This window comes from Scatophagus argus, chromosome 9, assembly GCF_020382885.2.
Source record: "Scatophagus argus isolate fScaArg1 chromosome 9, fScaArg1.pri, whole genome shotgun sequence".
Classification (NCBI taxonomy): Eukaryota; Metazoa; Chordata; class Actinopteri; family Scatophagidae; genus Scatophagus; species Scatophagus argus.
In genome coordinates, this window is record NC_058501.1 from 2,024,629 (window position 1) to 2,049,907 (window position 25,279).

General features: G+C 41.1%; 1 protein-coding gene across 3 annotated transcripts in view; it reads right to left on the reverse strand.

The window, feature by feature from the left end:
* Positions 1–22,794, reverse strand: part of grik2 (glutamate receptor, ionotropic, kainate 2) — a 229,747-nt gene extending 206,953 nt beyond the window's left edge. Inside the window, exons 1-2 of one of the 3 annotated variants that reach the window (XM_046398440.1) lie at positions 22,445–22,794; positions 19,078–19,561 (exon numbers count right to left, since the gene is read on the reverse strand). In XM_046398440.1, coding sequence (XP_046254396.1) covers positions 19,078–19,195 — 118 coding nt within the window. In that variant the 5' untranslated portion in view covers positions 19,196–19,561; positions 22,445–22,794. Of the gene's footprint in view, positions 1–19,077; positions 19,920–22,444 lie in introns of those variants that run through there. The other 2 variants (XM_046398442.1, XM_046398441.1) reach the window with 2 other exon arrangements.
* Positions 22,795–25,279: the final 2,485 nt, after the last annotated feature.

A 25,279-nucleotide genomic window follows, 5' to 3' on the forward strand; every position in this document is an offset into this window, starting at 1 on the left:
CTATGAATCTCTCTTCTTCCAGCTTGAGACTGAAAGGTCATGGATGAATCTGCCAGACAAAATCGTGACGGGGAAGTGAAGGAGCACCATTTGCCCCGGTTGCCCTTGATCAAGGCACTTAAGTCCCGCAGTGCTCAGTGACCAGCAGATCAGACTGTGGTCATACTGGGCAGCATCCAAGTGTGAATGTGTGTATGTTTGTGCGTGTCTAGCTGGGCAGGAAGGTATTGGTTTTCATCCAACTGACCAGGATAAACAAAGGTAAAAGCATTGAAGTAAGGTGTAAAATCAATTTCACTGGCACTGAGGGATGGAACCTTGCTATATGTAACTGCCTGAATGCACTACATCATGAGCTGAGCTTGTGTATCAATTTTACAACTGATTTAAAAATCTTCGCCACCTTCGGAATGAATTTGATCGAAGAAGTAGAACCATATTTTCTTTTACTTTTACAGTGTCTGCTTTATTTAATGTTTTTTCACAATGTTCAGAGTTTTTTTAAGATGTACTTGGGCGCAATTCTCTGCAGCTCTCATAAAACATAAATCGCTTTTAAAAACTTGATCTTATTAGTATAGTCTTGCCCGCCATTTTTATCGATTATAAAGTTTGTACTTACCAAAGTTAATAAATCACAAAAAGTATAGTGTATATACCGAAGCAAGCTAAACTAAAGGTTATTGACAGTTTTTCACCTTGTGTTCTGACAGGTCTGCTGGGATTGTAAATTGAATGCATATTTGTGCTTTCAGTCACAGTAGACTTCTTCTGTATCACACCCAGATGAGGAACGTTTGCGGTGATAAACAGTAAATGGCTACGCTCATGTAGCACTTTTAACCATGCAGGGTGTTGGCCTGACCACCAGGAGCAATTTGGGGCTACATGTCTTACACAAGGACACATTGACATTGATAGGCTTGACCTGCCAGCCCTGTAATCACATTGTGAGCAGCTGTGGAGACTGCCTATATATAGCCATAAAATCATTAAATAATGCTTACCGTGAGCAAATATAGTGATTCTGCAGCATCGATAGTTTGAAAGGGACACTGAAATTACAAATGGTAGGGATCAACCAGAATGTTTTTTTTTCCTGTTTATTAGTAAACAAGGAGACAAATAACTGACATTTGCTAAACATTTGTAATAAAAATGAAAAATCTGTTTTGGAGGCTTAAATTAGTTCTTCACAGAATTATATTTAATAATACGCAATATAGATCTACAATTATGAACATTTATTTCTAAATTTATTTATTTTGTTTGTACACAAAAAGGATACCACTAATCAGAAAAACACTGAATCTCAGATTTGAATAATATGCAATGAATAATACATTCAGTATCAACAGTTTGCTGCTTGTTTGGTTAATTAACAACATTTCCTCATTATGCTAATAGAAAATGGAATAAGGGTGGCATTACATTTCCTACAAAAAGTATTTGTTGCTGCAAATTGGTTGGATTTAAAACTAGTTTCCATTACGTTTTATGGAATGCAACAGAGCCTCAGACTATACAGAGGTATTTCACAGATGGCCAAAGACGACAGTGTGATGCTGTACTGCTGTGACTGTAAAAGGTCCAACCAACAATCTGCATCTAACTTCATTTGATAAAATGACAGTAAGTGTTCATACTAGTTGGTAAATGTACCTTATCCATTGGCCAAGAATGAATTTTCACACTGAGTCGGGTCATAATTTCACTTTTTGCCTTCATTTTCCCTTCATTTGTTCACTGTCTGACTATTCATGCCTCTTGCCTCACGTTCTCAGATCTCAATCAATTCACCTGGTGAGTTTAATAATAACATAATAAATGAAAGCCTGGTTCTGATAAACCTAAAGAATCTTTCAGTGACCATCTGGTGCAGTCGCACTACAAACAGCAATGTAAGATTTAGAGCAGACACAAGCTGCACAAGCAAGCAATGCATTTAACTGTACCAACAGTTTCAAAAGGCTTAGTGTTGTGTTGACCATCTCCGACGAAGCCGGTGTGAGGTCCCTATCCCCACCGCCGTTTACAGCCATGTTTAATTCAAAGGAAACATCCTTTATTTATTTGTTCTCTGCTCTCTGAAGTGTCCTCATATTTTTCCGCCAAATTTTCCCCAACTGACCTCCATCCCATCTTCTCCTTCCCTCACTCTGTCTATAACACATGCAAGGGCGCACACACTCTTTCCTCAGCCATTTCCCTCCTGCTAACATTTTTTCCCCTCCACTTTAAGTAGAGACTGCTGCCTGAAAGTGATGAGGCCTGACCAAGACGTCTTGGGAAATCAAAGCAGCTCCCCTCCCACTGTACGGATGAGAGCACACGGGCAAACACACACACACACTTTGTGAAAACTCAAAACCACAGCAGACAATCATGAGTTACAGTGAACTGAGGGGAGGTGGTGTTTGACATGCACAGATTTCCCCTCAGATTTACAAAGGACCGATCAGGACAATCACGGTTCAAGAGGGGAACCTGACAAAAGCCTGGGAAAAGGAGGGGGAAAAAAGACAGAAAACACTCACAGGGGAGTTCCTACATGCAAAGGTTAGAAAGATTTAAAACTGCAGGAGGTAACACACACACATACAAAGAGAAATAAATAAAATACCCACCCACAATCAGCACTTCCAAGAAATGCCTGAAGTGTTTTTGTTTTTTTCTCTCCAGTCAGCAGACTGTGAGACACTTCCTCAGAGGGAGCAACTTTCTCTTTGCTTGTCTCTCACTGCAACACTCGGGACACTTATTTGCTCTCTGCGCAATCACTGAGCAACAAGATTAGAAACTACGCACTGGCTTGCCAAAGCTGATCATAATGTAAAATTTGCTGGTTTCTTCTCACCCTAAAAGCACAATGTGGGGGTGTAGTCACTGACCTCTCACTGACTGAAATGCATCCAATTTGCCAAAATAAATTATTTGATTCAGACTGATACTAACTTCAGCTGGATATTGCACTTACTCAAACAGGAGGAAATACTGCATTTGCTGGGGACTATTTTCAGGTCCACATTATATTTGGTGCTTCAGGGAGATGTTATGTATGATCAATCGTCATGAAAAATGCAATACGTGTTAACCGCTCCTAGTAACTGTTACCACGGCTTCTGTGTCAACGGCTCCAAAATTGGCAGATTGCCTGTTTTGGCCAGTCAGAAAGAGCTGTACAGCAGCCAAGTCCAGGCGCAGGTACAGATCATTCTTGAATGCACAAACTGAGAGCTTTAAAGGTGACTAAATGTTCCGGGGGAAGGATTAATTATCTACAGTGAGTTTCAAGTCTCTTTTCAGGGCGCTCTGAAATGAGCTGGAGGGCAGGAAGTGTCTGAAACCTTGATGCTTGGTGTGTTCCTGAAAATGGTTGCCTCATAAAAAAATATTTGCAAAGCAAGTATTTTAAATGCTGCCATTTTGGATTGATTAAAGGGAGAGTTAACTCCAAAATCAACGATACATATTTTTCCTCTTCCCTGTAGTGCTGTTTGTCCATCTGGACTGTTTTGGTGACATCAGCTGTAGAGTTGCGTCCAATGGAACGAAATGGTGCTCAAAGCACCAAGACAGATACATTTCAAAAAATTCAACAGCTGTGATTCTTTTCAGAAATCATGATCCAGTTACTGTAGATAATTCATAGACCTCAGTGTTAGCAGTTTTTATGGAGTGAACTGTCCCTTTAAGGTCAACAATGAAGGCAAAAATATATACTTTTGCATGGTGACGGTGAAGGCTTATGTGTCCGTATACGTATGAAGTTGCAATTAAAGCTGTGTTGATATAATTCGTTGAGGGTTCAGGGAACTTTAGTGATACCGGCTGACCTAAAACCTGTAACTCAATTTTGGGATGTAACCTCCACTACTGTAACACTGCCACTCCGTACACTATGTATCTCCCACCACATCACGCTGTTGACTTATCGAACTGATGACTCTATTAAGGTTGAGAGCAGAGAGGGAGCCCGGCTGTTGTGCAAACAGGCGCGTGCACACACACACACACACACACACACACACACACACACACACACCACTGTTGAGACTCGTAGAGACGCAGCAGCAGGCTCTCATAATATGGATGACACTTCAATCTAAATACAAGCTAATGAAAGAACCTCCCTGGCACTGAGGACATTATTGACATATAATCCCAGTCCCTGGGAGAGGGAAGCTGTCATTCTCTATCCACAAGCCGGTCTAAATGGCCTGAAATTTTAATATGACATTTTAGGGAATTGAATTTATGGCATATCAGCAGAAATTCAGCCGATTGACAGATAAGAGTTGTGTGGTGCTGAAAGGGGCTGTTGCTGGTATTTGTCCCCGTGGCGCTGCATTCTGCTATTGATTTTCCTGGAGGATTATTATTCCAGTTTCTTCAGTGACTCTAGGCAGGATGTGGGCTGGAGTCTACCTTCCCCTCAGCAAGATCATTCTAATTCATAACCCCTTCCAAATGAGTTATTGACTTGGAGAGGCTTCTCTGCCATTCTCAATCAGAGGCTTTTACTTACAATATGTACAGCTCTGGTCTCCAAACACCTGTCTCCCAGGCAGAGGGAGGAAAGACAGAGACATCTGGAAGACTCTCGGCTGGTGGGATGCCCTCTCTCACAGCCGTACTGCACATCCGTAGGTTTGGCTTTGTGCACAGCTATGTTATTCTGGCATGAGATCAGCAGTTAGTTATGTAAATGACCGCTAAACCAGCTGTTTATTAGTCTGATAATGTGAGCAGTACACTCAAGTGCCTTCTTAGACCCAAATTAAAACAAGCTAACTTTACTATTTTTTTTTCAATAAAATGACTTGCTTAATACTTTCTTACAATTTAGAGCTATGAATAATTCATTACAAAAAGACCAAAATATACTTACAACACACATGTCTCCCATTAATTATACAGAGAGGTTTAAGAAACATTCATAGTCAAGTCGAACTTCCTCACCACTTGACTGTAACTGAAGATGTTTTGTTTTTCATGTAAAACAGTTATAGTCCTATTGTCAGGAAAAGATGACACATCCCCTTGTGAATGAAGACCTAACTGTGGGCTGAGCAGAAAACAAATGAAGGATGTAATTGAACAGATTTATTAAACTGCTTCATATTAATATTGAATTGCACTTTGCCATTGGTTGTTACCATAGCGAGTATGTATACATGTGGAACACTAAAGTTCTGTCCTGGTACCTTTTAACACTGACTTTTTACGAACCAAGAGGAGTAAACATGAAGGTAACTCATTGACTGGATGCTTTTGGGGGCTGTAATCCTGCATCATCAATTCATCAACAGGACCAGTGAGGGCAAATCAAACTCCACTGACTCACAGAAGTTCACTTTAATGCTTCTGGTGTGTATATTTATGTTCTTTGGTGTCACGAGAGTTCACAAAGTAATAACTGATTTAAAGCATCACTGGTATTATTAGACTGTAAATTGACCATGTTATTAATAAAGGCTAACAGGAAGAGACAGGATGAAAACGATGCAGTGATTCAGAGCTTATTCCTATGGGATCACTGTCATATTTTTTAATGAACGTGAACTGACAAAATACACAGAGTTGGATACAAGCACTGAGCAGCGTGCGACCTACTAATCAGCGAAAATACCTCCTTTGACGTGCATACAGTGTATGTTACCATAGTATATATTAACACTGTATAAATATATAAATTGTTTATACAGATCAAATACAAGATTACTTACTGAATGGATCTCATGATCAACACATGGATTTGTTAGTTTAGCTTATGAAATCGTGCTAAAATCACATCATTGCTATCACAAGCTGTTATGTGACAATAACGTGGTTTGTCCTTTTGTTTTCACACCACATGCGAACCACTCCAGGGTTCAACTGGAAGTGAGCCGAGACCGCCCCTTTCTTGGCAGTCTCGGCCCCACTTGTTTTGCTTGTGTGAATGCATCCTTACTGAATTCACAGTGAATATGTAAAAGATCTTTTAAGCTCTGCTCTTGATAAAGACCAAGATCATAATTCACAGAGGTGACTTCTGAATCAAGCAAAACAGGAGATGCAGGGAAATGTAACTGATGGCCTTCAAATGAGTCATAATGTCAGCAGAATAGTGCTCAGTGACTCAGGTGTAGGACAAACTACAATCATACAATAGTCAGAGCAGAGGACAGCGTCTCATGAGAAGTCCTGGTTCGTATTACCCTTACAGTGATACAGATAATGGATCTGGTCACTTATGTCCTCAATGTGTTCCAGCACAGCAGGAACAGAGCGTCTCTTTCACAGTGAATCCACATGGAAAGTCACCTCCAGCTCAGACCCAGTCAGCATCTAAGACTCAGCTAATTACATCCACATACATGCCGCATTTGGCAAAACCGACAGCAGGCAGGGGCTTTTTTTTTTCAAGCCGAGGGAAGGGTACGGGGAAGCGGCTTTTAGAATAATCATTTGACGTGGCACATTAGCCGTCTTCACATGCAGCGGTATCATGAGCCCGAGAGGAACATGGCATGCGTCCTCCTGCCTCTCTCAGCCGGGAGAGACAGAGCATCTAAAGCCAGCCATATCAGAAAAACACACACTGTGCACGGGGGCTTAACGCCTCGCCACCGCTCACCAGCTCCCGTTCTCTTTGTTCCCCCAAAATGTGAAATGATATATATATTTTATCCATGTAACTGATTTTGCCAGCCTGAGATAGTTTCAAATTTCTATAAACTAGCTATGAGTGAAATAAGAATATTTTAAGCAGCTTAGTACTGATTTAAATATATTTACCAGCAGTGTGTTGGCTGTAGGCCAAGACACTGTGTAATGCTCACAAAGCCACCACTGCTAAACTCAATTTAAGAAAGCTGATAATTCAGACTGGCAGCGCAAAGGCAAATAAAGTCATTTAAGTAAAATATTTTTTTTTCCTCATGCTTTGTGAAAACAGCATGGAGAGTAACACAGATATGAGTAGACATGAACAGTATGGTGTGTTACTGCCTATTCTGCTCTATATGTCCTTTTACGGAGGACGTTTTTTAACACGACAGACATTATAAGCTTTATTTGCATGTACACAATGGAACGATTACTGAAATACTTCCCTTTTAGAAACACTGCATATGGCTTTGAGAATGATTCACATGGAGATGACATGATATATACTGTAGTGTGTGTAAAGGACTTCCTGCCAAGTGTTGTACAGGTTCAACTAAGAAATGTCCAGAGGACCTCGTAAAACCATTTACATGTTGAAATGTAGTATTCAGAACACTCTACAATGATACTGACTCTACAGTATGAAAACACAACTGCGACAAAATATTGACAGCACTGAAACACTGCAGCGGTAACAACACAACCGTGGATTCATCAGTCATTAGCATTTACGTGTAACGGGTACGTGATTGGGTTGATATGATCCATGATTTCAGCTCGAGTTTAAATCGAGCAGAGCTGAAGCGCTCTCTTACGTGACTTGACATCAAGTTCCAAACGTTTGTTGCCCTAACAGAGAAGGCTGATTTGAGACACCGTGACACACTCTGCGTTGTATCATATGGTCACCTCGCTTGGCCGTCCTGTTCTTCCATTATTTGCGTGCGGTGTTATGAGCAGATTTAATGGGGGGAGGAGCCAGATCATTGCCAGATTTTGAAAAAAAATAAATAAAAAAAATCTTTTTTCAGCTGCAACACAACACGCATCACTTCCCAGTGCCAGAGAACTTTTAACAGTATAAAAGCACAGGTCTATAACAAGGCTGAATCCCTATCGTCAGTGAGAAGAAAGCAGCATTGTTTTTTTTTATCCATCACATGTGGTTGAGAAGAAACAAACAACCTCTGCCTTATAAAGCATGAGCACTGCGCTCAGTTCTATTTAAATAGGCCAGTAAAGCCATGCGCCTTCATAGGAAATCATCACAAACTGAGGAAACAAGTAAAGGGGAAGTGCTGCCGTGGTAGAATGTGTGTTCTGCTGCCAAGGGCATAAAAAGAGTCAGTGACACATCATATGCTTGAGTTACCCTCAATGAAGGATGATACAATGAGTGTTGCCATTCTGTGAAACTGTTGAACTTCTTTCCGTCTCAGCAAACATGCCCACTGGCTGAAGGCATGTTCCCAAGGATTGTATAATAAGGACTATGCGCTCACACTGTCTTTCTTTCAAAGGAATTAACGTTTCATTTCTACCTGTCACTCCTTTTCAGGAAACCAATCACATATTAGAAGGGGCGGGAGTCGTCAGCCGGCACCCTAGTAACCAAGGCAGCCCATAGAGGATATGGTCTTTTTAAATCCATAGAGAAACTATATCTCAGGGTCCATTTTCATGGCTCTGGACTTCGGCTCCATCGGTTATGACAACTTTATACACAACTGCAGAGATTAGAAATTCAATTCAATTCAATTCAGTTTATGTATATCTCATGACACTTTCCAATTAGAGCAGGTAATTAAAATAAATTAATTGAATTAATTAAATTGTATATACAGAGAGTCCAACATCCCCCCTTGAGCAAGCACTTGGCAACAGTGGCAAGGAAAAACTGCCTTTTAGAAGGCAGAAACCTCGGAGCAGACCCCGGCTCAAGATGGGCGGCCATCTGCCTTGACCAATTGGGTTGAGCGAGAGAGAGAGCAGGAGAGAGAGAGAGAGGGGGGGGGGGCGTGACAGAAGGAGCACACAAGCAAGGATGCATCGTGAGAAATAATTAGTCAAATTTATTTGATGAAGAAAACGAAGGTGGGCACTGAGGTTATGACCCAGGATGTCTTCAGGTGAGTCGTTACAGCCATTGGGACTTAGACAGGGCTTACAGTAGGTTTACCAGCCTACCATCACTACAGTGTGACATCCAAAGATGTCAGCTAAATGCTTTGGCAACAGATAAAAGCTGCACCGATGTCCTCATCTCAATGTCATAAAGCAGTAGTTGCCTTTCTTTTGGTAAGCGACATGCATACAAGCTAAACAATAAATAGTTTTTTAGCATTGGTAGGTGAAAGATCTCACTTGCAGAGCACTTACTGATTTAAGAACTGCTGATGGCAGAGTATATAAACTACATTCACACTGCAGAGAGGTATAATGAACACAAAGGCATTTGAAGGAGAGCAGCGGCGAATTTCATTCTAAATATATAAAAGACTTGTGCTCAGCGTTATTGGTTTTGTATAGGTGCACATTCTCTCACATGCTGCACAGCGAGAACAGGTTTTTGTCTGATTTCCATATCAATCATGTCACAATGAGTAGAGACTACAAAAATGAAAAGAATGCTCATGGACTTTCAGGTACGTTAGGACTTTGAAGTTGATTAAAACTAAAATAGGAACAACTCAATTTGAGTTTAAAAGGTGAAATGTCTCCCATTTGTCTGCAAAAGCCTAAGGCTATATTTCTTGAAGATAATATAAAGCGGAGAATTTGATCTGGGGTTTTTTTTGTTGTTTTTTGGGTGTTTCTTTTCTGAAGATGACTTGGATTGCATCCAGGGTATTTGCAAAAGATAGCTAGCAAATGCTCAAAACAATTTGTTGTGTTTATGTCTTACACTGATAACACAGGCATTTGAAACAGAAAAAGTGCAGGACACTGGAATCCTCTTTTAAAGGTATCCTCTTTTTAAAAAAGTTCCATCAAATCAGATTAGCTTCCTCTGACTGAGGTCAAATGTAGTTCAACCAGTTTGCCTCTAATTGAAATGATAGCTTCATTGCTAGCTCTGGGTAACCTTCACTTACACTTTTCTGGCCATACTTCACTTCAGCTTGCTAATTCAAGCAGGGAAGATATAGACCCTGTAAACAAATTACTGGAAAATCAGCCATTTCAGCATGAAGATGTGTCTGCTTTATCGAGTGCATACTGAATGGTGCAGCATGTTCAGGCAAAGCACTGGAATAGTTTGAATATTACTGGAAATTTTAAGATGGCAAGCAAAGATGACCTTTCAAATGTGATAGCTCTTACTGTGTGAATCATTTGTGCTGCCAATGTAGTGTAGTGTAGTATATATTAAGGAAGAAATTAATATTTGTTAAATAGAAATGGGGGAAGTAATTAGCCTAGCTTAGCATGAGGGCTGGAAACAAGGGGGGGGGGGGGGGACAGCTAGCCATTTCAAAAGAAAGCACCTCAAACTTGTTTCTGATTGTTTAAACCCTCCATTAACAGAAATGTAAAAACAATGTTTGACTGAGTCAGGTGCTGAAACTATTTCTCGGTGAACAGCAGCTGGTTGCGGTGATCTTGTCAGGATGGGTATCATATTGGCTGCACTGAGGCCAAATCCTGTACTTGGCAACAAAGTTTGTGATTTTTTTTGTCAATTCACATTCACATTAGTTGTGCCACCAAGCATTTTAATCTTCTTTGCACATCTAGATGTATGATTCTGTCAACCAGTCACGATGTGGATGCTAACACTGAATCAGTTTTGTGCATTCCAGTTCCAAGGTTTATTCAAATAAGATGAATACAGCAACGTTAGTTTATGCAATAATGTGGAGCCACAGATGGCTGAAAAATGCAGACTGTAGGGTCTGTTGTGCAGCAAAGTTCCTTTTTATTTTACTGCACAGTCTCAGTCAATATTACCAGCTAGATACAACATTTAAAATACCACTGCATTATTTAATCATCAAAACAACCTCACTAGAGATCTTTTGACAGCCGTATGCAATATCTGACTGTGGAACTGCTTAAAATGCAGATAACCAAGCAAAATTTCTGCTCTGTCAAACATCCATCAAGTCATACTGTTGATCAATCAAGCAATTCTTCAGGTGTCACAGGAAGGTCTGCGCATTTTCTCACAGTCCTTAACCAAGAATAACTTTGTCCCAACTGCAGTTCTGTACCGTCAGCTCAGGCATGAGACTGATCTTCTCACCTCACTTTCAAAAAGAAAGCAAATAAGCATATTTCCACAAACATTTCACTAATTCTCAACTCACAGGTTGCAGTTGCATCTTCTCCCTTGTGCATTGTGTGTTTTTTTTTTTCAGTATGATGTCTCTGCTGGGTTCTGTTTTCATCGCGGTCCCTGCAGAATCTTTAACACACACCGCTTGGATTCATGTTATAATTATGTACAACAGCAGAGTCTTTTCTGCCAAACACTGTATATAAATGATCCAGTCTCCACTGATGCAAGCCTTTCTGACAGCACTGCAATTCATAAACCATACCCTGCTTCATTTTTCATCCTTGACCTTATTTTCTTTTTTAAAAAAATCTTCCATCATGACTGTTGATTGTGTTCAAGATTCCATGTGTTTCTTACCTCACTAGCAAGTGTGATGCAGCTTCAATTGACTGAAAAGTCTGTTCTTCAGTGCACAACAACAGGGGAAACACAGTGTCCAACAGCTGAGTACAAAACACAATCACGGCACATCACACACGCACTGCAGTGAGCCTGCATCCGTACATCTTGTTTCCATTTACCATTACCTGAAAAAGTGTGTATTCTCAGTATTAGGCAACTTCTGTGGGCTTGTCGGCTGTTCATTGTTTAAGTGATGCCGCATTCATGTCATGTTCGTTTTTCTGTAAACAAGCCTTTCCGACTAGGAAAAGCTGTTCATGTCATCGTGCTCCTGGAAAAATACAGGGAGGTTACATTGCAGTGTTTTGCAGGCAGTGTTTACTTCCCGTGTGGAGTCACAAACAGGCAGTAAATGTAATCAGCAGTATACATGTTCCACATGAAAATGATTATTGTAATTTTTATTGTCACATTGTTCTCCCTGTATGTGTACAGTCTGTAGAAGCACACACAAACTGAAGCTAAACGGAGAAGGCATCTGAAGCCATTTAAACAAGATGACTATGAAAGAAATAAGTCCATAAAATGTGCTGCATTTAATTTTGAATTTGGGTCAAAGAGTTCATTCAATTTCTCTCAGTCAATGTAAGGCAGAGATTTGCTCACACAGTCTCAACTACTGTTAAATTTCTCCTTGAATTGTTCCTGCCAATGTTTTTAACAATCAGTAAAGATCATGGCATTGGAATGGTAAGGTAGCAGTGGCAGAGTTGCCAGGTTTGCGAATTGTCTGTTGAAATAAAAGAGGGCTATTTTGAGAAACAGATAAAGATACCTGACTTAACGATCTGGCTCTACGCAGTGTTACACATTGTCAACCACCTGCCACACAGGCATTAGCAATTGAAATAAATGAATAAATAAATAAACAGCAGCAAATTTAAAGCAGTTGGTTATGAACTTGAACCTCACAGAATTAAAACATATCCTGACTGAACATAACTACCATCTTAATTTAAATAATCAGGTTGAACTAAACTGCTTTTGTAGCCCGGATGCGTCATTTTAACATTGTCATACGTTACTTTAATAATGTAACATAAGAGCAAAAGGTGGAAGACATCAGGTTGAGGTGGAATCTCAGCTGACTGATACTGGATATCTGAAGTCACTGCAGATACATTTTTGAATCCACTAATAGAACATAATGAAATTCAATTTTAAAACCAACCCTACACCACTGGTAGACGGTCAAGGGCAACAAACCACAACATGAGAGCTGCAGCGCATTCACATGCAGATGCATTTCACAGGAGATAATTCACTCCGCACAGCCGCAAAGAGTGGTAACAAAGGGACACATCCCCCAGTCACACCCTCCGTTTTGTGTCGTTGAAAAGGAGGACAGTTTTGTCTTGCTCTGCGTTCTGTTTTGGCTCTGAGCAGAAGGTCAGAAGTCAGGCTTTTGACAAATGTACAGTTGGGTCCATGGTGAATAGACTGAAGGGAGAGGGGGAAAAAAAATGGCTATTCTTCACTGCTTATCCAACTCCACCCTCAGGATCAGTATCAGACGTCTGGGTAGTCTGATACATTTTCAATTATGGTTACAGTGCTATTTCTGGCCATACTTGGTTTGCATGAAGACCCTGATATTAAAGTCTGGCCTATGGGTTCCTGCAGGGTAGTTAAAGGTGCAGTGTATGTGCAACAAACCCCTCTCCCTCCCCTTCTTTGTCTGTACTGAAGTGGATTAAATACATGGGAAGTTTATTTTTTCCTTTAGATTTCCATCTCTTTTACCATCTGTCACTGACTCTGACAGTTTTGACTCTATTTGTGCTGGCAGACGAGCGCACTCTCACTGTTTTGAGATGGTATTTAGCTTGTGAGAGGGTTGGCCATGAATTTAGAGGGATGGCAAAAATCTAATGTTAGTCTAGGCTACGTTGCAGATACATGATAATAAAGCACAATATTCTAGGTTATTTTCTTTTGCGAGTTAGTGTTGAACATTAGCAGTAGCCTTACGGACTATATTGCTAACGGAGCAACAGATTCAGTTAACTTGTAGCCTCAGATGTTAGCTCGCAACATTAAGCATCACAATTAAAATACACTTCATGTTCTCGGTGTTGACTGACTTGGACAAATAGGCTAATTCATGGTGATTTGCAGGTACGGGAATGCTGCCTGTGGCGTGTACCTCACCTCTTGATCATGTGGACCTGGTTAATGGATTTTCCTTCCCTCCCACTTTCTCTTTCTTGTTGCCTTTTATTTTTTCTCTCCCACACACACTGAGTGAAAGCAGGTCTTTTGGACGTACTCTCAATTTGTGTCAACATATACATACAATATGATGTTCTGACACCTTCTTGAACTTGAGTTCTTGACTATGCTTAATATCATGAGCTAGCATGACTATCCTGGTCTGCTCACCATCTTTCACACAACTACTGTGCTGTCTGGTTTGTATTCCTCCCTTTCATTTATCTCATATATGTACAGAACCTTGTGATCATGTAAATTCAAACAAAACCATACAGCACAAAAATAGGTGTTGTAGTTTAATGCTCGAAAGATGATCAACCTCAGTTTGAACTTTCAGACTTGTGGGGAATATGTTTTATTAGTTTCAGATTATATACAATATACTTTAATTAAGATGGCTGAAATCTTAAAGTGAATGGATTCTTGAAATGTTCCTTGTTCTGAAATGGTTCTGTTCTGTAATTATTCATTGTTGTGGAATGCAGAAGAATGTAAACGTGCAAGAAAGTTCAACGACTTGAGGTTTTGTTACTATTTTGCATGTGCACTTATGCCATTTCTGCAATGAACTTTAATAATAAATATAAATATCACTAATATCATTAATAAATATCACAAATGAATAATATAGCTCTACATTTTTACCCTTACCAGTAGTTGGTTCAGTCAGAGCATGACAGCGTCAATAATAATGAGGTAAGCAAGGGAAATTGGTGTACCACATGATACAACAGTATACAGTAGCTCATTTCATATGCAGCAGGCTTTCAAAAAAACCCCAAAAAAACCCAAAAAGCATATGGGTAAGGGTGGGGTGAGGGGCCTGCGCCCCCACAGATTTCAACTACAGTCTGCTTTAGGCTGGGGGAAAGATTGAGTAGTTAAATGTCTGAGAGAGCACACAAACTCATAAAAACTGGACTCAGTACAGGTCCAACAACCATCTTAAACTTTAAGCTCTTAATTTCTGCTCTCCTTAGTACAGGACATTCTACTTCCTGTATTTGTATTTTAATATATGTTTTCAGGTGCAGAATCAGCCACAATAGACATAATTCTAAGGTTAGTGGACTAAGAGGTCAGTCATAGGTGCACCAACTAAGTTCCAATTTTATCATTTACCTGGGACAACTTGGTATAGGTTTTACTTTGCACAAAGCTGATGTTATTCTGTATCTTTCTTACTCTCCCATGGAAATGGGAGACTCAACAATGTCTGAGCCTGTGTCTCATTCATTTCTGACTTCTCTTTAATTTCTGTGGCTCTCAACACAAAGCCAAGCCATTTCCTATTGAAAACTTTAAATATGGGTTAATTGTTTTTTATTATGAAGGCTCAGTAATTTCCTGAAACAGCTAGCCATTGTAGTTTTTAGCAAATGTCACGCAGGAGGAACGAGTTCATTTGTTTGGAAATAGGACGAGTGGTATATTAATACACATGTAGTGCTTTTGTCACCTTCAGGCCTTTACAGCTGTGAAAGCGCTGTATGCTTTTTATAATCAGTGACATCTCCATGCTGTCTCTTCACAAAACTCTACCTGCAGATAAACTTGAAAACAAATAGAGAAATGGGTTCGTCAAAGGACGCTATGATTATCACCATCCTTTCCAAACCTAATGCTCTCCATTTCACGGTGATCCGCTTAGCCACACATTGTTTCCAAGCAGCTTCTTTGCAAATCTCCTCATTTACAAGCAAGGCCGGGGGCTGGAGCCTGGAGGATAATGTGAACTTTTCTGTTCGGTTATTGACAGGCAGCCCTCTAAGAGAGTGAGTTATTTTCTAAAGAGGGAGTTTTTCTAGCCTTGACCCGCAACATTTAGTCCGTCTGCCCCGTTAGATGGTGACCTTCATACTAATGCCGACCACGGCAGCCAGCACCAACGCACCTGAGTCAATCTCCGCTCTGCAGATATGGCAGTGTCAGTATAAAGTGATGCATTCATAGATGCACAAATACAGTTAAAATGTCCTCTTTTCAATGTGAGGAACCTGGTGGATGTCCATGACTCTGGTGCTCAGATGAAAAATTTTGCATTTAATCCATGACTTTCCATACTGTCGTTAGTAGGACTACTTCCTTGACCTAAACTTTCGTGTTAATGCTACTTTTCTAAACAAGTGCGCTTCCCACCACCAGCTCAGGCAGTGAATGCGTGAAATACATTCTGCTGAATCCTTGTGAAGTGACCCCCCCCGTATACGGTTCGTCCTCCACACAACTAATCTAATTTCCCGACCTCACCTGTCTGCAGTTCAACTCTTCAAAAAATACTGGGATATTTCAGCAGACCCAGCAGGCTGGAGTCTCAGAGCTGGAAGGTCACATGTTCGTATGGTCGAGTCAGTCGCTGCTCACAGCCGATCTGTATCAAGCTTTATCGTCAATTAGCCACAGGAACATTCAGTTATGTGGCTCCTTTCATCAGTGGCTGTCAGCGTCTTGATCTCTGTTTTGAGCAGACACCACTGCTAAACAAACACGGAACCCTGCTTAAAAATCCCTTATTCCCTGCAGATAAAAATCTTAACCATGTACAGTATATCTCTGCTCCAAAGGTCTTTTAGGAACGAATATGTAAAGGCCTGTTTTATCATAGGAGCTGGTCAGATTGAATAAAAATAGCGGCTGTGGCATTCCCGCTCTGAGCTGTTTCTCTTGCGCTTTTCCAAACGGAAATCCAATTTAGTTATGCATCACCCTTTCACTGTAATTCTTCAAATGACTGAGAGAGCCGAACTATACGCAAGCTCCTGTTTTGATAAATAGCTACTACAGATGAATGGTCAAAACACAGTCGGAAATTTAATGTTGGGATTACTCCATTAATATCCAGCTCTTTTCATGTCGTTTCCTCAGAGTCGTAGCTGCTCCAGAAGCACAAGAAATCACATTTGCTAAGTCAGAATTGAGCTGTTGGAATTAAAGTAGTGCGGTTTCTACAGTGGACAAGACAAAGCGTAAGACATATGATAACTAATGTTGTGAGGCCTTTGCCTATCTGTAGATATACTCTGTGATCTCGTTATGACACTCACCCTCACATCAATACATTTTCCTCCCAACTCATTCTTGCTTAGATGAAGATTTCAAGACATTTAAACAAAAGCAGGGAGTCCTCTTTCAGCAGAGCATATTATCAGACATAAGTGCTTTTAATACTATCTTACCCTTCTGCAATCAGGTTTACTCATCACAGGGATTAATACTGAGCCTGTGTCTTCTGTGGCACTAGACAAACTTTGTAAAGTCTCAGGAAAAAAATAACAAAACACTGATTATGCCACTAGGGTATGATGTAACCAAGGTCCCAGTGTTGTCTTCAGGGCTTGAGAAAAACATTTTTAACAGAGAATTTGAGTTACAAAGACATTGTTGAGCTGCATTGTGGGATCTGCTGTTTATGGAGCTTGAGCCACACTAGTGACTAAAATACAGGATACCTCTGCTGCTTTTCTCTCTAAAGTTTCCCCACCTTAATGGAAATATGGCTAAAATAGCCCCTGGCTGACTACATATTTATTTATTTGTTTATTTGCTTATTAATTTTCTCATCAGTGTTCCCGCTGCACAGCTAACTGAAATTACACTGAGATTTAGATTACACTGGAGATTACACTGGATTTTAACTCAGCACAGTCATCTGTTGAGCCATTGATTTGCACCTGGTAGGTGTTTCCACAGCCCGAACTGAACTCGGTCACATCCCATGACGAAGCCCTCAAAATATTAAGACCCTCAGATCCCTTTTGAACAAATCTGTCAGCGCACACGTGGCTTGGAGCTGATAAAAGGTCCACTGGCAAAGCAGGAGAGGAGGAATAAATGCAATCACAAGACATGTTGCACATCACACAGATTCACCTTCAGCGTTCTGTTGTCATACACAGGCAATAGGATGTAATGGCGTGTAAAGTCTCTACCTCAGCACACTGTGTTCCGCTCTACACATGGACCCAGTCACTGTAACGTAGTAGCAGGCCAGAGGTTCACGGGATTTCGCCGAGCTATATGTGTACACTTTGACTCAGATATTATAGCTCCAGCAGAAGAAAAATCAATGTGCGACTCATCAGTTTGCGTTCATGAATTAAAGAAATGGGCACTGTGGATTTAATTACTGGGAATTTTTCTTCATTATAATGTCAGTACTGTTTGTTCAATTCATACAAAACGGTTGGATTATTCAACAAAAAGTGCATCTGTTGATGCACTGTAACAGTCGGTGTATTTCTGTCTCTGGGTGTGTGACATTCTGTGTTGTGGAATGTGTTAGTGTGCCTGGCTTGCTGTGTGTTTTCTTCATAAAATACACGACTGATGAAACAGACTGATTGACGAACATTTTTCATTATAATAATGTCATTTCAGCAGTGTTTTCTATCTCCTTGCTGCTCTGTGTTCGCTGTGTTCTGCCAGTCGGTGGCCTTAACCTTTTTCCAACTGCTGGCTCCAGCGTTATTCAAACTGCTGGGCTTGTTGTGCACATAATAACAAACAACATATGGAGAATAATTCCTTCTGATGAAATGATGCAGCTATAAAATATATAATATATACATATAGAAAACAAGTGGATTTTGGGTGGAATACTTCCTCATATAGCTGCAATGCGTTGGAACAGACATACTGTTACCATCTATTGATGAAATATGTTTCAGTTTTCTACTTTGAAGCTATTTAAGGATTTAAACATGAAATCAGGGTTCGAAAGGTCACACAAAATGTTTCCTTACAGAAAAGTCAAATATTAATCTCGTTTCTGAAATATGGACAAGGCGTATTCTGGACAAAGATGCACCTTATTCTCCAAATCACCACTAAGTGAAGTTACTGTAAGTAACAACTGTCTCCCTCATTGTTTTCTTTTGCTTTCCGTTTGTTTGTTTGTTTGTTTGTTTCCTCACACATGCACACACACACCACTGCCACATGTGAATATACAGCCCAACAAGAAGTCATGAATAAATATGAAGAAACACACACAAACATCACAGCATCGGATTTGAAATCATCTGATCTAACACACACACACACGCATAAAACTGGCTGACATGAACTCAAAGAATAACCCTACCAGCACACACTGTATACACACACACACACACACACACGAGTGTGGTATGAGAGCCAGTGATATCTGCAAACGTTCAGCCTTTTAAATGTGAAACTTTCCAAATAGCAACAAGTTACAGGCTGCCCACTGTTGCCTCCCTACGGACGTACAAATCATTCATACATTCATCTCTCTTTTTTGGCAGCCTGGCTGTGTAGTAGCTAGCGCAGATCTGTGCCAACTCTTTGGATACACTTGCCTCATAGTATTGCTCCTAAAGAGCAAATTATAATAACATTCAGAGCAGCAACTTCAGCAATTCCCCTCCCCTCCCCAAAAGTAAGGAAAGGGAGGAAAAGTGAGTCTCCAACAGGTCGTGATGAGGGCAGCATGCTTTATGGGGATGGAAACAGACCAATCAAACTTTTAGGGCTACATAAGAGGAAAAGAAGAAGCAGCTCACCGAATCTCAGGACGTGTGGCATCCCATGAGAATATCCCACAAAGTGTAATAGCAGCAGTAGAAGCCTGATGGTGCACCTGACTCTCGCATTAAATATCAGCAAAGAGGTAATCTTCATGGTGCTTGTGTGGTGCACAGGATTTTTATTCCCTGAATCGGTATACTCCCCAGAATTGTTCTTTTTTCTCTCTTTTTACCCCTTTACTGTGAAGCAAGGCGACTGCAGTATCATGGCATGATCACCACCGGCAGGCTGGGCAACGCTCTCCCCACATCCATTTGGCAAAAAAAGAAAAAAAGAGAAAAAAAGAAAAGAAAAAAGAAAAAGAAAAAAAAAAGCACTGCGTGTCCAGCTCACTGCGCCAAGAAGAAACAGCCCTCCGACTCAGCTGAGGAAGATGATGATGATGATGGAGGTGGTGGTGGTGGTGGAGGTGGCTGGGCATCCATGTTAGGCAGGGCAAGGCTTGAAGAAATCCATCTACTGAAAGACAGATCGGAAAGGGGGGGTGAGAGACAGAGAGAGAGAGAGAGAGAGAGAGAGAGAGAGATCCAGCGTGACCAAGTGAGCGCGTGAGGGGAGTGAGTGAAGCGGCGGTCTCAGCGAGCCTCGCCAGTCCGAGCTCCTCCTGCTGCACTGCCGCACAGCATCTGACGTCGAGCCAACACTGGTAGTGGGAGAGCGCACAGGGGCGAACCGCTCATGTTTTGTCGGCCACTGCTGACAGCACTTCGCCCCTTGATCTATATCGCCTGCCCACCTCCTCCCCTCTTCTCTCCCCCCAGCGTCATGTCGTGTCCCCCGGCCAGCCAGCCAGCCAGGCAGCCAGGCAGCCAACCGCTCTCCGGGTTTCCCTCAGATTTGTTCCCTCGGTTACGTTCAATGGCCGTTGCTGGCAGCGGTGCGTCGCCGCGCGCGGCCGTATAAAACAGCCGATGTATGAATCTGAACAGATCGCCTGTGTGTTTGATAGGAAGTCACTCAGGCTTGGACTCATGTGAGGGAAGCTGTCACCGCGCGGCTCGACATGATGGATAGCGTCAGCGCTCGTGTTCTGTCTTTGGAATTATTACTTTTTTATTATTATTATTATCATTTTCTATTTCTCTCCCCCCCCCCCCCACACACACACACACACTGTTACAGCCTGTTAGATACCAGCCAACCCGTCAACATCACATTTCAGTTTCATGCGTGTTGTCTGACTTGTGATCGCAGGACGGAAGTGCAGTATGTGCTCCTTTACTATTGAATTAGTGAGCGGAAAAGCGAAAGCATTTAAAGTATTACATTCAGCCCTTTTTTCCACTGGGGTGGACTGTGGCCTCTAACCCCCCCATGTACACACACGGGTTACTTTTACTGGAGCACACATTACTGCTGTATTATTTCCAAGGACTGCAGATGCTGAACGCAGAAAGAGTTTTCAGGAAAATTGTGGTTTAGTTCATGTGACGCAGAATTTCTAAATCGCACAGATTCCTTCTGTAAACTTGGTGACTCACACGGGATCAAGAATATTTCATTATGGAGGTCAAGCTGATTCAAACATTGAGCTAATATTAAAAAAATTAAAAAAAACAACAACAAGAAGAAGAAAACAAAGCTGGCCTCTGCTGCAAGCTGTCAACAGTGTATGATAAATGAGAATTAACAGTATTAAAACAGGATAACATTAAGCCTTGAAGAAACAAAAAATATTCTTTCTTCATGTAATATAATCAGGTGACGAATACACGTGAATATAAAGATCTTATTGAGATTTACAACAGAAGCAAACGGCCTCACAATGAGGCCACAGCTGATCAGATCGAGTTAAGACGGTCTTTGCAGTGAAGGGGGTTTCAGGACCACGGACAGAGACTCACTTTGACCAAGTCTTTGCATGATGAGGTCTCAGCACCCTGGACAGAGACTCACTTTGACCAAGTCTTTGCACTGATGAGGTCTCAGCACCCTGGACAGGGACTCCGTGGCGCCTGTCCTGATCGTTTGGCCAGCTTTCCCTTCTGACTAACAGCGGGGCGTTCCGTTTGGACCGAGTCCATATGATGATACGGTTTACAGCTAAAGGTTAAATATTGTAAATGAATATTCACTTATTATTATTATTATGGCGAACACCCAAAACAACTGGCCTTGGCTGCCCAACATTTTTATTTTTTTTTTGGAAAGCTAAAATGAACACACGTGGAAGTTCTGTGCGCAAGACTAAATAAGATATTTTTAAAAAGATGACAACCTCGTAATTATAATGAATTAGTTAGGCCATAAATCGCACTGGTATGCAGTCCACTCTTTGCATAATATACAGTGACACTTACAGGTCGAATCGTCCGTTTTTAGAATACTCTTGTTTCTTTTTATTTTTCATCATAGCCGCACAATTCAGAGGCTGTGAGTGGCTTTCCCCCCCCCCCCCCCTGTAGCCAACGTGTGACTATAAAACAAACAAATAAACAAACAAAACTATTGTTTGTCTCCGCTTGCGATGAATAAACGGGCGCAGTATTTTAACGTTGAGGTCATAATAAGAAGGAGCAGCCTTGAACTCGCATCAAGCGCACAAAGCCGCAGTTATGTGAAAGCCGTGCGTAACGGGCGGAAAGGTGCTGCGGGCTTGGCGGGCGTCAAAAGCACAGTTGGCACCGGCATATGCTCAGCTGGAGCTCAGCTTGTTTTTTCTTTTCTTTTACACATAGAGCCACAGCTCAAACATGCCCTTTTGCGCGCGTGAACGGGGCTTTTAAAAAGCTTTAGCGGAGCCTCTCCAACAGCTCGATAATAAAGTTGATTTAAAGCTAATGTGCTCACGCGCGCGGCTTGTCTAAGCGAGTCCCCATCCAGAACCCGTGAATTAAAGACGTTATATAGGGATCATTCATAAAGCGGATCACCATAAGCATTTAACGACCCCCCACGTAATGTCTCTCAACCCCACAACTAGAGAAGGCATCAACCCGAGGAGAAGGACAAGGAGGAGGAGGAGGAGGAGGAACCCGAAAAGGTGACATGCTCCTCCAAATAGAGGTCGGGCAAAGACACGGGAGGTCACATCACTCCGGGCTTATTAAAGCTCAAATCGGAGTCTTATTTCTGACATATTTGAGTGTTGTTTTCGTTGTCAGTGCGTCGCTTTAAAACGTATGTGCTTTGATAAAGTCACAGATGAAGTTCAAACCGGACCCGTTAGGTGCGCAGCGGTGTTTTCTGCACGTTTAAAAGGCTCCTCTCTCGTCTCATCTGTTTCTAAAGACATAACATGTTCCTGAAAAGATGGGACGAGCGAAAACAAAAAAAACACAGAGTAGCGCAGTAACAAAAATGAGATAAATATGTATATAAAGTTTGCAAGAATGAGCTTACCCAAGGTGGAGCTGGAGCCGGCAAGAGTCACCAGAGCAGCACAAAGAAGTTGATTTGTTTCTATGGAGGAGCCGAGTCGCTTCCCCCGCACTCGCATCTGGTAGCGCTGCGCTCCGGCCGTAGGGGAGACACGCCTCCTGTCGGACGGCAGGACGCACTGCTTAAAGCAACAGGGGAGGGGGTACACACCGGACCAGGAGACGCACCGACGCCGAGTCTGCGGCTGCTCCCGCCGGAGGAGACCGAGTGTCAGGACGGACTGAGGAACATTCTAATCCTTATCTGCGACACACGACTCAGCCGTGGACATTTGCTCTAGAATACCAATGCAGATCATTACAATCTGGGAATCAGGCTGTGTGGTAGGTACTGTCCATGATGCAGACTGGGTGAGCCCGGATCTGATTTTACAGGAAAACACCAAAAAAAAATATCAGGAATCTGAGTGTGGGATATAAGATCAATAAGATCAATGTTCCCACCGAAGACGACCTTTATCAGACAGGCTCATCTACAGTCAGCCGTCACTCCCACACACATTTACCTGGAAACAAAATCCCCAAAACAGAACATGTGAGCAGAATGCAGTTTCATTCGCATTTGTGTCAAGCTTTCACTGGAATAATAATAATAATAAAAAACAGATTATTTACTGAAGTAAAAGTCCTAATACCACACTGTGAAAATACTCCACTACAAGTAAGTAGTAAGTACAAGTCCTGTGGTCAAAACCTTATCAGCAAAATGTCCATAAAGAAAGAAAAGTAAAAGTAAAATGATGTGTTTGGATTAATATTACTGCTCTGTTCCTGTGTATGTTGCATGTTACTGTTAGATGTTTAGAGATTCCCTCCACACACACACATGATCGCACCCTTAATGTGTGTCTGACATGACTTTGGCAGGAAAAAAAAGTACAATTACAACATAAAAATCTTTAAAATGCCGTGTATGCGCACGGGAAGCTTCACGTTTCCACATCACACTTGTGAATGCTGAATGTTGGACCAGGATTGGCTTCTTAAAAAATATCTGTGATGTCACATTTCATGCTTGTAAATCAGATTTTCACTGATCACAGAGGAAAATTTACACTTTCAAGCAACGGATGTGAACACAGCCTGGCAGTGTCCGAGTGTGCACACACATCACTCCACACGGGGAAGTTCATATTTTTAGCTTAAGAAGGACAATGATCTACACACATGAAAGAACACGTCACCCTTCAGTCTGGTACAAACACGTGTAATCAAAACCTGTAACCCGAAAAATCCGGCAAATGCACTGCAGACAGAGTACAATATATACCTTTGATATGTAGTGGCATAGAAGTACAAAGTAGTACAAAACGGAAATGGCCAAGAAAAGTACAAGTACCTCAGATTTGTTCTGAAGTAAGTGTACTTTCAACCTCTGCAAGTGAGTAGACTGTAGACTGAAGTAGACTGTAAAGCAAAGTTAATTCAGTGTGTTTGAAAGCTGTTTGAAAATAATTTAGCCAAGTAGTTTTATTTTGTCAAAAGAACAGAAGCAAAGAAGATTTCAGTTCTGTTTGCAGTTTAAAAATAAAGTACAAATGACAACACATCTGACTGCTGGTGGTGAGGTATATAAGTCAAAGTTAACTTTTCTACATCCTGAAATAAAACATGAGTCCAAAATAAGGGCCTTAGTAAAGAGCAGATATTTTTTTGTTTCCCAGAACGTAACTCCTAACAGTTCCATCATTCATGTTCAATATTAAAACATTCTGAAAATGTTAGGTAACAAAGAATAAACTTAAGTGGAAGTTAAGTTATCTTTATCAGTTATGTGCTCAGTCGCCCATCTTTTCCTCCCAACGCCAGGTTACAGTTCACAGGATGCATTGTGGGTGCAGGTGGATATCACTTGTTTAGAGCGTTTATTTATTTCTGGTCCCAGATCAGAAGCAAAGAGATGCTAAAAAGCATGCACGCTTTCTGTCAGTTCTACAAACTGGTTAGAGGCTTAGTGGTAATTTATATTAAATGTACAGACTGTATTCCACTGCTTCGGGTTAAGTTGATGGAAAGCCTTTCCAAACCCGTGAGTTCTCTATAATATACCCATCGCTCACATTCAGGGTTTTCAAAACTGGGAAAAAGGACTGTTTGTTTGTACATATTAGATTAGATTAGATTTAACTTTATTGTCATTACACATGTACAAGTACAATGCAACAAAATGCAGTTTGACATCTAACCAGAAGTGCAATAAGCAGTAAGTGCAGGTATACAGTATTTACAGTATGTACAGGGTATGTACAGGTGTCTATGCTTCAGATATAATATAAACTATCTAAACTAAATATCAAGTAACTGGCAAACTCCCTATTTGATGTAATTTGTTGTTTATTCAACCTTATTTTATGTGAATTTTTTGTGCTTTTAACTTTTTTGTGATATCTCATTTTGCTTTTAAGTCTGTCATTTGTTCTTTTTACGTTCCTGGCAAAATAAAAGCTAAACAAATACATTCCTATGAACGTTTTGTTAGAAAACCACATTCATGACTATAAAAATATATTGCGCATACAACGTACAAGCTGTTTGCGTACAGAAGTTGTTCAAAGATGACAGTTTGTGTTAAAAATAAAGGATCTTTCATTTGTATGGCTTTTCAACTGTTAAATCTCCGTTAATATTCTGTCAGTGTGGAGAAACCTGGACACCAAAACGTTTTTTAGAGTTTGAATAGCCTGTTTTGTTGTAAGGATACATTAAGACATTGATGCATCAGCACAATAACTTTATGCTGCTGTTTTGGACCTTGCATCAGGAACTGCCAACCTCTATGGGCTTTTGAGCTGACAAC